The sequence below is a fragment of the Mobula birostris genome, chromosome 9 (assembly GCF_030028105.1).
Source record: "Mobula birostris isolate sMobBir1 chromosome 9, sMobBir1.hap1, whole genome shotgun sequence".
NCBI classification, from domain to species: domain Eukaryota; kingdom Metazoa; phylum Chordata; class Chondrichthyes; order Myliobatiformes; family Myliobatidae; genus Mobula; species Mobula birostris.
This window is the reverse complement of record NC_092378.1, coordinates 35,675,939-35,689,781: the sequence shown is the minus strand read 5'-3', so window position 1 is coordinate 35,689,781 and position 13,843 is coordinate 35,675,939. Positions and strand designations below refer to the sequence as shown.

The following is a 13,843-nucleotide window of genomic DNA, read 5'->3' as shown; positions in this document are numbered from 1 at the left end:
ATGGAAAGCAGCTTTTAACACCCCTCCTCAGTCATTTCGAATATCTGGTCATGCCATTCGGTCTCACCAATGCCCCCGCCGTCTTCCAAGCCCTGGTAAACGACATCTTTAGGGACCTTATTAACCATTTTGTTTTTGTTTATTTGGACGACATCCTAATCTTCTCCCGTAGTCTTCAGGAACACACCCACCATGTCTGTCAGATTCTTCAGAGGCTTTTGGAGAACAAGCTATTCATTAAAGCAGACAAGTGCAAGTTCCATGTCCGTTCTGTCAGTTTCCTGGGGTACATCATTGAGAGCGGGCAAATGAGGACAGATCCTGAAAAGATCCAGGAGGTGGCGGAGTGGCCAAAACCCATGAGGCTCAAATAACCCCAGCGATTTCTGGGGTTTGCAAACTTCTACCGTCGCTTCATCAGGGACCACAGTTGGGTTGCAGCGCCCCTTACTCAACTCACCTCTCCTGTGACCCCTTTTCACTGGACCCCCGAAGCGGACTCAGCATTCTCAGAGCTGAAGAGGCGTTTCACCTCTGCTCCCATCCTGGTCCAACCTGACCCCTCTCGCCAATTCATTATGGATGTCGACACCTCCGACTCTGGGATGGGAGTGGTCCTCTCCTAACACTCCGCCACAGACCAAAAGCTCCATCCCTGCGCCTTCTTCTCTCACCGTCTATCCCCTGCCAAATGGAACTACGATGTTGGGAACCGTGAGTTGCTGGCCGTCAAACTCACCTTGGAGGAATGGAGGCACTGGCTGGAGGAAGCTGAACATCCATTCATCGTCTGGACGGACCGTAAGAACCTAGCATATATCCAAACCGCAAAATACCTTAATTCCCGCCAAGCCCGTTGGGCATTATTTTTTGGCCATTTCAAATTCACCCTCACTGACCATCCTGGTTCCAAGAACGGGAAGCCAGATGCTCTCTCTGGTCAATACATCTCCAAGGAGGGCCTTCCCAACCCCGATACCATCCTTCCACCATCCTGTGCTGCGGCTGCCCTCACCTGGGAGATCGAATCCATAGTCAAAGAGGCCCAACGGACTCAACCTGACCCAGGCAATAGACCCCCCAGTCGCCTCTTCGTGCCTGACTCTGTTCGGTCTCAGGTTCTCCAGTGGGGGCAAATTTCTCGTTTCGCCTGCTATCCCGGAATCGATCGAACTCTGTCCCTTCTGAAGCAACATTTCTGGTGGCCCACCATTGATGGTGACATTCGCTCCTCCGTCTCTGCCTGTTCTGTGTGTGCCTGCGGAAAAGCCTCCCATTGACCACTTGCTGGGTTGCTTCATCCCCTACCCGTCCAGAGCCACCCTTGGTCCCACATCGCTCTGGATTTCATTACTGGACTGCCCCCTTCACATGGTAACACTGCTGTACTCACCGTGGTGGACCGTTTCTCCAAGGCTGTGCACTTCACAGCTCTTCCCAAACTCTCTACAGCCCGTGAAACAGCCGACCTCCTTGTCCATCACATCTTCCGCCTTCATGGAATTCCCTCCGACATCGTTTCTGACCGGGGCCCCCAATTCATCTCTCAAATCTGGAGATCCTTCTGTCAAGCCCTTGGAGCCTCAGTAAGTCTGTCTTCTGGTTTCCATCCACAGACTAACGGTCAAACTGAATGAGCAAACCAGGATTTGGAAGCAGTACTGTGCTGCATATCCGCCAACAACCCGTCATCCTGGATGGAGTACGCCCACAACTCCGTGGTCAGCACCGCCACCGGAATGTCTCGCTTCGAATACTCCCTCGGTTATCAAGTATTCTAAGTTTTACTTCAGCACCGAGGTTTACCTGTGTAACTCCATCTCTCCATACTAAGAAAAGTTCTGTCTGCCATTTTCCCTTCTACGCTCCGTGTCAAGATTTCTGCCTGCCTCCTGCTTTCCTACACTCCCTCCTGTTTGCTGTTAAACGCTCACGCCCGTGTCTGCATCCTAACTCAATCTCCGTGCCTGTGTCCTGTGCTTGGGTCCGCCTCGTTCGTTGCAACAAACTTAGGCTATGAGACCGTAAGATTTAGGAGCAGAATTAGGCCATCTAGCCCATTGAGTCTGCCCTGCCATTTCATCATGGCTCTTTTTTCCTCTCAGCTCCAATCTCTTGCCTTCCCCCAATATCCCTTCATTCCCTGACCAGTCAAAAATCTATCAACCTTTGCCTTAAATATACATAAAGACATGGCCTCCACAGCTGCCTGTGCCAAAGAATTCCAGATTCACCACTCTCTGGCTAAAGAAATTCCTCCTCATCTCCATTTTAAAAGGATGCCCCTCTATTCTGAGGCTGTGTCCACTCTATCAAGACCTTTCACCATTCGATAGGTTTCAATTAGGTCACCCCTCATTCTTCTGAATTCCAGCACCCAGAGCCATCAAACGTTCTTCATATGACAAGCCTTTCAATACTGGAATCATTTTTGTGAGCCTCCTTTGAACCCTCTCCAGTTTTAGCACATCCTTTCTGAGATAAGGGGTCCAAAATGGTTTACAGCACTCCAAGTGAGGCCTTACCAGTGCTTTATAGAGTCTTAACATTACAAACTTGCTTTTATAGTCTAGTCCATCTGAAATGAATGCTAACATCACATTTGCCTTCCTCACCACAGATTCAACCTGCCATAGTATAATAAAAACCCGTTATAAGCACTCACCATTTGAAAGTCTATCGCAAATCATATATGTTAGAATTTGGGTGCCTAGGTAAAGGAGAATGGTACCATAATGGCACTCAGAGTAGTGCAATATGCTTGCAACTCTTCAGGTTATGGATGCATTGCCATGATATTGGATAGTAAATTGGATTGTGGTTCATCTCAAAAGGTGCCTCCTACTATTGGAATCAAAAAATCATTATGACCAAGGAAGGAGGGATTAGGTAGAGTTATTGTCGACCAGATAGATGGGTGGGAAATTAATACAAGATGGTCATCAGTGGGGATGGTGTCTTGGGGAACAGCTCAGTATCTGATCTTGCAGAATGAAAAGTTAGGACTTCATGATTGGGGTTTGAGGTTTTGCAATTGCAAGCAAGGTGGGGTGTCTTCAGTTATGTATACTGAATGGCACTGCATCGAAAATAACAGTGTTACACCATCTAGACTAAACTAATAATCAAACTAATTATACAGAAATATGCAGACCTCAAAAATACATTCAGACATTTTCTGTAGGAACTGTCAAAATTGTTCAACTTATATTTTCATAATAGATGATGTGTACAAAACAAATAATAAATGTTGCTGTCAGAATTGAGTACAAAGCAATAAAAACCTAGAGAGGCTATTGATGAAAATAAATTCTCACATCACTTTAACAAAATCAATAAAAAGCCTTACAGCTTTTCAATAAATAACACTGAGATAACACACAAACCTTACAACCCTCACAGGCATGGACACCATAATGAAAGCCAGAAGCCTTGTCTCCACACACTCGACATTCTATGCAGAGCCCAGAGGTGGAAGCTTCATCTTGGGTTAATGAGGTAACCAGTAAGGTTACTGATGATGGACTAGAAGCTGGAGAAAGAGAATCTGAGTGCAGATGGAGAAAAAAAGTAAACATTTAGATTTGTTGAAATAAATAACTTAGTTATTTTTACAATCCAACCAGTGGTGCTTGAAATTAAACAGAATGATAGTCCAGGAAATCAAAACCAAATTAAACTAATACAAAATACTATAATCCATATTGTGCTTTTTGATAGTTGACAATCATTCACAATGCATAGCTGAATCAAGTATAATCATATTTAGAATTAGGTTTATTGTCACTGACGTAAGATGCAAAATTTGTTGTTTTGCAGCAGCAGTGCAGTGCAGGCATAGCTAACAGTTACAATAGAAAATAAATAAATATTGTTAAAGAAGAAGAGTGAGGTAGTGACCTTGAGTTCATGGAGCATTTAGAAATCTGGTGACAGAGGGGAAGAATAATGAGATACAATGAAAAAGACAGTAGTTTTCTTTTAGAAGTGATATTAATTTCCACCACATCATCCTCTCTTTTAAAGATTTTGCATTTTGCTTTGCTCAGGGAATCTTAACATGATTCTGCAAACAGTCCAGTTATAAACAGAAAACTTTTCAATATCACTCTCCAATTTTGTTGAGACTGTCAGCCTGTGTATGAAAAGATAAAAAAAACAGAAAACACTATTTCTCTGCATGATTAACTTTCAAATAAATAATAACGAAATGCCAGACATCCAGGGATAGGAGGATGTATATATACATCACTTTTTATGATTTCAGAAATTAACTAAGTTCTTTGTAGTTAATTGAAATTTTGAAAAGGGTTGTATTTTTTTAGAAATATGGCAGCCAATCTGTTCAAGCAAGCTTCTGCAGACAGCAAAATGAAAGTAAACAGAAAATCTGTTTTAATGACATTGGTTACATCAATATTGTTTAAAGCACCAATGAAAACTCCTCTGCTTGTCTTTGAATACTTCCATGCAATCTTTTAATTTCACTTGACAAGGGCTCTTGGTGTGATATCGTATTTAACAAATAGCACCTCCAACAGTGTCCCCTTTCTCAAGTACTGTACTTGAGAAGGGGGACACTGTTGGAGGTGTTATTTGTTAACTACAAGTACTGTATTTATGTACTTTTTATAAGAATTAATTAATGAAGACCTCAGAGGATGCAAACCCACAATCTTCTGAGGCAGGGATAAATACCATTAACAAACCACATCTGGTGGCAACAAAACACCAGTTCAGGTAAGGCAATTGTGATGTAGGTTTATAGTTCTATGGTCAGAACACATTTCAAAAGGAACTCCTTCCTGGTCACCAACAGGCAAAGGAATCTCTATAGTGAGTGAGAGCAAAAAAACTACTGTGACCACCAGAGCTTATGATTTGGATGAATCCAATCGTACAACATGTTTGTACTTAATATGGGAGAAGAGTGGGCATTGTTTCTATTGTTTAGTTTCAGGACATCTAAAAGAACAAGCTGTTTGACAGATCAAGAACCACCAAAATCAATAATCTTCATAGGGAACTACAAACAGAATTCTAAGACATGGAGTATGTATTTTAGTATAATAAAGGTTCTGCATTTTCTTGATTAATTCCCATTGTACAATCTTGCCAAACTTAATTAGATGATAAAGATTGCTTGTTCATGTTGAAAGATCCATAGAGAAGAAAGAGAAGCAAAGGCAGCCTTTCATTGGTAAGGAAGCATCACAAGTCCCAGTGCCAACAGGCACTCTTTCCTTGATAGATTTCAAATGTATAACAGAAAACAGAATTAAATATTCACATCAATTTACTATCACAATATTTACATGATCATTTATTTTCCTTCATCACAACCACAAAAGGACAACTCTGTCTGAGAATATAACCTGCAATTCTATACTTTCCAGTTGGCAGAAAATATCCAGCATACAAAATTTTGTCCATTTCTATGGGCTCTGCTCATTTTAAAGTATAATTTTCAGGAATCAATTCTCCCATAAATACCAATCAATTATATCTCTTTCTGCAAGATTGCTCTGTCATCCTAGGAATACCCTCACTACACACCAATCAAGCCCGCTGTATTCTTTATTAGTAAGGGGACCAAAAGTGTCTATACTGCTCCAGGTATAGTTTCACCTTTGCTCTATATAATTAATTATTCTTATTCTCTAACACCCATACAATAAAGGTTAATGTACCAAATGTGTTAACAATTGTCTGCAGTGCAGGCATTGAAACTTTCGATAGACACCAGATCTAACCAGTTCCCCTCAATTAACACTTTCCTCTGCCTGGCAGAAGTCAACCTGACTCTTTCTACTTTCTCCAAATCAAAGGTGTAGCCTTGCATTGGCCTCAGCTATGCCTGCATTTCTGTTGGCTACATGGAGATTCCATGTTCCCAACCTTTCCAGTACCACTCCCCAACTCTTTCTCCACTATGTTGACAAGTGAATTGTTGGTGTTTGCTGCACCTGTGTGGAACTTCATTAACTTCATCTCAAGAGGTAGACTATCCACTGACATCTACTACAAACCCACTGACTCCCACTGTTACCTAGACTAACTCCTCTCAACCTTTCACTTGCAAGGATGCCATTCCTTTTCTCAATTACTCCATTTCTGCTGCACCTGTTTTCAAGTTCAAGTTCATTGTCATTCAACCCTACACACATATACAGCTAAACGAAACATCATTCCTCCGGGGCCAAGGTGTTAAACAGTAGACATGCTGTAGTCACATACAGCACATATGGGTACAATCCAGCACAAACAGTAACAAAATAATATGAGCACAAATCCCTGAGTGGCATGAGTTTCTAGATGAAGTCTTCCAGTCCACGACATCTGTGTTGTCTTTTTTTTTCCAGAAAATGGAATTTCCTTACCCCCTCTGCCACTGTTATTGATGGTGCGCTCAAGCACTTCTCTATTTCCTGCAATTTTGTCCTTACACCATCTCCCCCTGACAGAACAGGGACTGAGATTCCCTGGTCCTCATCTATAACCCCATCAATTTATGCCTACAGCACATCATTCTTTACAACCTCGGCCTATTGTAACTTGATCCCAACAACAGCCACATTTATCTATTCAGCTTTTCATACCGGCTATCTCCCTCTATCTTTCAGTCCAAATGAAGGTTCTTAACCTAAAACATCCTTCCGAGTCTGACCCAAAGGAGTTCCCAATCTTTTTTTATGCCATGGACCCCTACCATTAACCGAGGGATTGGTGGACCTCTACCATTAATGGGGGTTGTTGGACCCCAAGTTTGGAATCCCTGTTCTAGCATTTTGTTTGTTGTAACTTTCTGTTTCTTGAGCAAGAAAATCTCCAAGTCCTAATGCACGCCAACATTTACCTCTCTATTTGAACAAAATCAATTCTACTTCATCCAGCCATTTAGCCAAGTGCATAATTACATACTTTCCTATTTTATATTCTATGTGCTACTATGGTGTCCAATCTGTTCCAAAGCCTAAATACCTTCTTATATCTTTGTTGCATTTACCTGCTATTTTACCTTCTCTCTGTGCCTTCATTGCCAGCTAACATGAATATGATACCCATCTCTTTTATTTATATGTAGATATATAAATTATAAACATCTGAGGCTCAAACATTAACCACTGTGGTATTTCCCAAGTTACTCAGTAATCTATTTTCTGCTCATTCATCAGTCTTCAATCCATGATATTATTTCTTAAGTCCAAATTTCCAATGATTTATTATAAAATTAAACCCTTTATCATGCAGAAATTTATACTGCCACACCTACTTCACCATTGATATGTTTAGGATCACTCAAATATTTGATCACCACACCACTCTCATCAATCCTCTCTCTAGTATCCTGTTAACATTGCATGCTTCAGAAAATCCAAAAAGACTTCAAGATTACATCTTCAAAGAAGCTGAATAAAATTTAAAACATAGTCTTCTTCTTAAACCATTTTGAATCTGGCTAACAATATGCTGTTAATAATAGACTCTCTCATTTTCCCTATTGCTGCCTTCTGGCTAACCAACCTGAAATTTTACCTTCTTTCACTTTTTCTTGAATTGCAGAACTGCTCTTTTACTTCCAATCCACAAAGACTACTCTAGAATCTAAAGGAATTGTGCCTAGACTTTGATTATTTAGCAAACATTATTTTTGCATTCAGCAGCAACAGTACGTCAAAAATTCTTGTAGACCTGCTATGTGCCTGTCATGCTATTACATAACAACCAAAGGCGATCTGCAAGTAATTTCAAATTTTCATGTGATTCTGAAATCTCTAGCATAAGCATAAGCCACATGATTAATGGGGCTTCAAACAATCAAGCATTTAGTTTAAAGATCTGACCCTGTCTGGGCCATTGCCAGATACCACAGAGTGATAACCCCACCCTACTTAACAGTTTTCTTTCAAATTGTATTATGAGAACTTATAAAGAACCACCAATCATCCAAATTCTCAAACAATGGCCCACTCTTGTAAATCTGGATCATCTCCCAAACACCATCCCTACAAAGTATCATTTCTCTCTGAACCCTATCCTCAGGCCTTGATCCTTCTTATCCTGACATTCCTACCTTTCCACTGTTTATCCAAGTCTGGATCCTGTTTCTGATCCTTAGCACCTACAGTACATCTTGCTCTTGCTTCAACCATCTTCTACAACACTATCAATTTCTCCTAATATCAATCACGCTAATCCCTCCTGTAATTTTTGATCATCTTTCAGGCCTCTTTTCACTATTGACCTATCCCCCAGCCATGTCTCAATCCCCAAATTCTGATTCACTCCTTATCCCTCTAACTCCAGGAACTAACCCACTGTTCAACCCTTCTGCTACCAGTTCTTAATCCATGCACTGTCAGCTCCCTCAGTTAAGTATCCATCCTCTCTTAAATCTCAATCCACTGATCCTCATCATCTTTTAATACCTATTCCTTCTGCCCTCCAAAATCAACATAATCTTCTAGTACCTTCTTCAAGTATCTATCTAGCTACCCCTTTAATGCACTATGTAGAAGTGAACTCAAATTCTCTGATAAAATAGTTGCTTCTGGGATTCTCTACTTTTTCTTTGCAACTGTATTGATGACCTCTAGTTTTGTTCATCTCATAACTGGAAACATTCAGTCTGTCTCTTCTTTTTCAAGAACATCCACTATTTTCACCACTTCCCTTTTAAGTGGTGACCCAGACGATTCATTATTTCTTGAATAATACTAATGTTAAGCTAGCAATTACTCTTTATTGAGTTCCATTGAGCTTCCAGGACAATGGAGGCAATAACATTACCAAAACCATAGTGTTAGACTCTAAACACCAAGGGCAAGATTCAAAAGCCCATGAAAACATTAGTAGGTATTACAATGCGTAACAGTGCAACTGTTCAATATAAAGAGTGGTTCTCTCCACCTGAACTTTGCCAATACTGCATTAGGCTTGTTTGAAAGCAAGAAGCACATGGTTGAAATAGATACTGGCAATCCTATTACAAGTGAATCTGACATGGAAAATGGTGAAGAATGTTACAAAATGGCAGGATAGCTCCCATGTTAATAGACCAAGCACTTGGGAAATTGGTGGAAGAGATAAAAAGCTGGAAAGGTATTTTAAGCCTTCAGATAAGGCAGTGAGAGCTGACAGCCCCATGGTCAATGTCAGAAATTAACCACTGAATAACTGTTGTAACGCCTCAAGAAGTTCATGACTTCACGCAAATGGTCAGTTAGTCAGAGGACCTTCACATACCATATAATTAGATCAAAACCATTAAACACTAAACCACATCCTAAACACTCAAATGACCAAAAATCTCTATCAATCTGTCCAGTTTGCCTCCTCTTTTTGTCCTTCAATTCCTTCAAAAAATCCAACCCTTCCACTACTTAACACTGTATCCACAGTGAGCAAACTGCCAGCTGCCTATCCTTGAACTTGCACATGGTGGCAGTTATTCAAACACGCCAGCCATATCACCAACTCATCATTTCTATCACTCTTCCAGTATGATGGCATACAATAGGAAACAGCAGGTGTTAACCAGACAAGGACAGGTAAATCTATATATCCTAACCATTCCTCAGTTGGAAAAGCATAGGTCATTATTGAGAAGCCTGCTGTTGAGGCATTGTCTTCTTAAAACAAGGCACATTCTTACCTATACCTCCTTCTACTTCCCCCTCAACCCACACTGATATCTGATTTAAAGTTACAGATAGTGCAGTCAAGCTTGGCTCCATGTCTTTCCATAGTAGACGTGTTTATAAAAAAACTTCATGTATCCATAAAGCACAGCCAGACAAGGCAGTACAATTACTGCAAGACAGCAATGATAATGAAGTCATGTATTTTCATTTAATTTCAGGGTCATGGCCATCAGTTCAGATACCACATCACTCAGGGGATAGAAAATAAGTGGCATTATCATACGATGTAACACAAGGCAAAAGCAGCTTATAACACCATATCAAAGGAAGGGAAATCAGAGGAACCATTTACAACTGCATGGATAAGACACGATGAAATTGAGATATTCTCCTTAAGAAAGAAAGATATTTGAGAAACTGCCAAAATCAAGAAAAGCTTGTAATTAAGAGCATGTTTCCAATAGCTGTAACATCAATAACCAGCGAATAGAAATTAAGTTAATAAAAAAAGCTAGAAGCACTTGAAAGTGAACTGCATATTGAGTAGGCAGGAATTGGAATATCAATTCAGCAGTAACTATCAAAAATCTGTATATTGGTAGCAAAGGTACAGTAGACAATCTGCATCCCAACAGGCATAAAATTCCGATTGATGATTTTAGGGTTAATATTCATTTAAAAATTCAAATGCCAGCAGCATTGAATTTGCCTAATTGCAGCTCCCTTATTTTGAACATACAATTTGGTATCACTGACAAATAATGTGGACCAGCTCCCAATTAACTAAAAAATAATAATTGAAGTAAACACCTACCTTGTGGAGTCTCATTTGATCCTGGACCATTTCCTGAAGTTAGATTCTCATCAGCACAGAAGGCCTCTGAACTGTTGTCCTCTGTAGACTGTGAAATGTTCTGCACTTTCTCCATTTCCTGTTCCAATTCTCCAGCCAAGGGACTCCCAGAGTCATTTTCAATTGGTGTTAATGGATTAGAGTGGATCTGTGTGTCGACCATTCCAGTTGACACTGTCTGGCAGTACAACACTCATTAGTCTAAAGAAGAAAACATAGTTCAACATTGTATACTGTTAATTAAATTTTCAATCAAAATGAAAACCAGATGTTGCATTTAATAGAATTATGTAAAACAATATTAGGCAAAGAGAAGATGATGCATTATCCACGATTCCCTAAATATTCCCAATCCATGTCACACAACTTCTAAGTTTAAAAGAAAAAATATTGAAATATATTTTCAAATGTTCCAATTTTCAAAAATTGAAAGTTAAAAAAAAGCTTTAAGAACAACAAGCACATTGTCGTAACAATAACAAACAAGAGAAAATCTGCAGAGCCAGGCAGCACCTATAGAAAAGAATACAGTTGATGTTTTGGACCGTGACGCTTCATCAGGACAATAAAATGCTTTCAGCTTTTTGCAATGATATTCAATACATTACAGACAAAAAATTGATTTCAGACAATGAGAACATTATTTAAAATATTGATCCAAGTAACTTACAACTTCAAATACAACGTTTACTATTCTTGAAATTTTAAGTCAGGCTTGAAGGTGAATTTAACTCACAAAATAGTAGCTAAATTTACTTTTAAAATAAATGAATTTTAGATATTAACTGGTTTATGTTGCTTCTAGAGTGAGGCCACAATTTTGTGCATGATGCATGGAGAATATAGGAAGAATTAGTGGCTGGAAAAATCAACTGCTGCAAAATTACCACTTACGAAAGGAAACAAAGTATAGTAACATAAGCAGACACTTAGCCCCTCAAGCTATCACACCCTCCAATAAGATTATGTTTGATTTCTGATCAGACTCAACATTTATATACCTTTGTCCCATATCTTTTATGATCTTTGATTAACATAAGTCTCTTGACCTCACATCCAAAATTAGCAACATTACCAAATTTCTACCAGTCACTTTTTATGTTTTACCTAATTTCTAACTGGAAAGACTGTTTCTAATTTTTTGAATGAGCCACCAATTCCTAGGCACATCAACAAATCTAAATAGTTTTGCCTTACCTAATATCTCCAATTATCACAAAAGCTTTGATCAAATCTCCATATATTTAACCTATATCCTTGGAATAAATTCAAGGTTGTCTAATCATTCCTCACATTTTAATTCTTGGAAATCCAGTACCATCCTGGTAAATCTACACTTTACTTCACATTCAAGTTTATTGTCATTAAACTGTACACATGTATATAGCTAAACAACGTTGCTCAGGGACCAAGGTGCAAAGCACAGTACAGATATTACATACAGCACATAAAGTAATATTAACACAATAATATTAACAGATTAAAGAAAGTATTTTGTACAGGTACAAATTGATATAAAGTACACATCTGACATATGTTAAATATACAATAGTATACTGCTACTGGCACTGTTACTTAAGTTTAGTTATCATTCATCATACATGAATATAGCCAAACAGAACAGCAGTCCTCCAAGTCCAAGGTGCAAAACAAATTACCAACAGCAACTTGGATGAGAATGGCTTTGGTCTGATAAGTAAGTTTGCTGAATATACGAAGATAGGTGGCGTTGTAGATACCAAAGCCATTGTTTAAGGACCCAGGGAACATGGATCAGTTTGGAAATAAGGGCAGAAAAGTGTCAGATGGAATCTAATCTAGGTAAGTTTAATGGGTTTAATTTGGATGTACAAGGTGTTGCATTTTGGGGCCATGGGGAATGTTGTTAACCAAAGGGACCCAGGAGTACAAATGTATGGTTTCCTGAACATGGCATCACATGTAGATGGGGTGGTGAAGGAGGCTTTTAGTATGCTTTCCTTCAACAGGCAGGAAATAAAATTTGGATGATATGTTGCAGTTATGCAAGATGTTGGTGCGGTCACATTTGGAACATTGTGCTCAGTTTTGGTCATTCTGCTGTAGAAAAGATATGGGCCAAATGTAGGAAAATAGGATTAGTCAAGGACCATCCCACAATCTCTTTGACCTCCTACTGGCAGGCAGAAGGTACCACAGGATAAGAATGAGGACTACTAGGCTGGGAAACAGCTTCTTTCCCCACTCTGTTACCACCCATTATTTACGTCTTCTGGTAAGATGGTGGCGCATTTGGATGCAGCAGCTATCCCAGGTCCAATCAAAGGTGTATTTGTTCATACTGTATGTCATTTTTTTATGATTGTAAGTCACTGCTGGATACTAAGAACATCAAAGTACTACATACTATCCCATCAACAAGTTGCTCGATAGCAATGGCGCTAGACTTATTGCGTACCATTGTTATGTTGTCACCCGGACATGACAAGCACCATTGGACAGTGTGTGGTGCGAGCAAATGTCTTGGTCATTTTCATTGTATTTATTTTAATCCTGCTGGACATTGGTAACGTAGAATACTACAAGTCTGGTTCCCTAGTTCATTGGTGAGACCGACGAGAGAGCTGTCCTGCTTTGGTCTCACCTGTTGTAGCCACCCAGGAGAGAAGATGCCAAGGCAGTGTGGGACAGCTTCTGTGGGGCATGCTAGAATCTGTACTTGGGTTGGGGGCAGGTCCCTCCTATCTGTGCTGCTCTCCAATGTTCACTCAGTGAAAGAACAAGCTGGACTAGACAATTTACTGTCCATTCTACAGTCATGCCACTCAGGGACTTGAGCTGTATTATCTTTTTCCCTTGTGACTGTGGGTTTTTCTGACATTGTAACCATATGTGCTATGTGCAGTATGCAGTTCCAGCCTTGATCCCTGCAGTACACCAATGTTTACAGACTTCCAGTCAGAAAAATAACCCTCCACCAATAACTTCTGCCTCCAATTACCACACCAATTTTGGATCCAATTTGCCAAAACACCTTTGGTGTGCTGCTTTGGATTCCATATACCTAGACTTTCTGAACCACCCTATGGAATCTTGTCTATACCTAGTTTTTAAAAATTAGTGTATGTTACATCTACTACCATGCCTTCATTCATTTTCTCATAATCTCCTCAAGCTTATCTCTAAGCACATTTTCCAACCATTTACGATACCTACTACTGATGTAAAGCTCACTGGCCTGTCCTGGCTTACACTCAACACTTTTCTCAGACACCAGCAGCTAAAGCCCTATTCTCCATCTTAGCTTCCCATAAGACCATGGGATAGATTTCATCAGGCCTTGGGGATTAGTCTACCTTAATGTCTG

At 39.8% G+C, this 13,843-nt stretch overlaps 1 protein-coding gene across 6 annotated transcripts in view; it reads right to left on the bottom strand.

The window, feature by feature from the left end:
* Positions 1-13,843, bottom strand: part of LOC140202665 (peroxisome proliferator-activated receptor alpha-like) — a 74,270-nt gene that overhangs the window by 41,101 nt on the left and 19,326 nt on the right. For 4 of the 6 annotated variants that reach the window (XM_072267798.1, XM_072267799.1, XM_072267797.1 and 1 more), the window contains 2 exons: positions 10,459-10,698; positions 3,387-3,547 (listed from right to left, as the gene is read on the bottom strand). In XM_072267798.1, coding sequence (XP_072123899.1) covers positions 3,387-3,547; positions 10,459-10,660 — 363 coding nt within the window. In that variant the 5' untranslated portion in view covers positions 10,661-10,698. The remainder of the gene's footprint in view (positions 1-3,386; positions 3,548-10,458; positions 10,699-13,843) is intronic. The other 2 variants (XM_072267801.1, XM_072267800.1) reach the window with 1 other exon arrangement.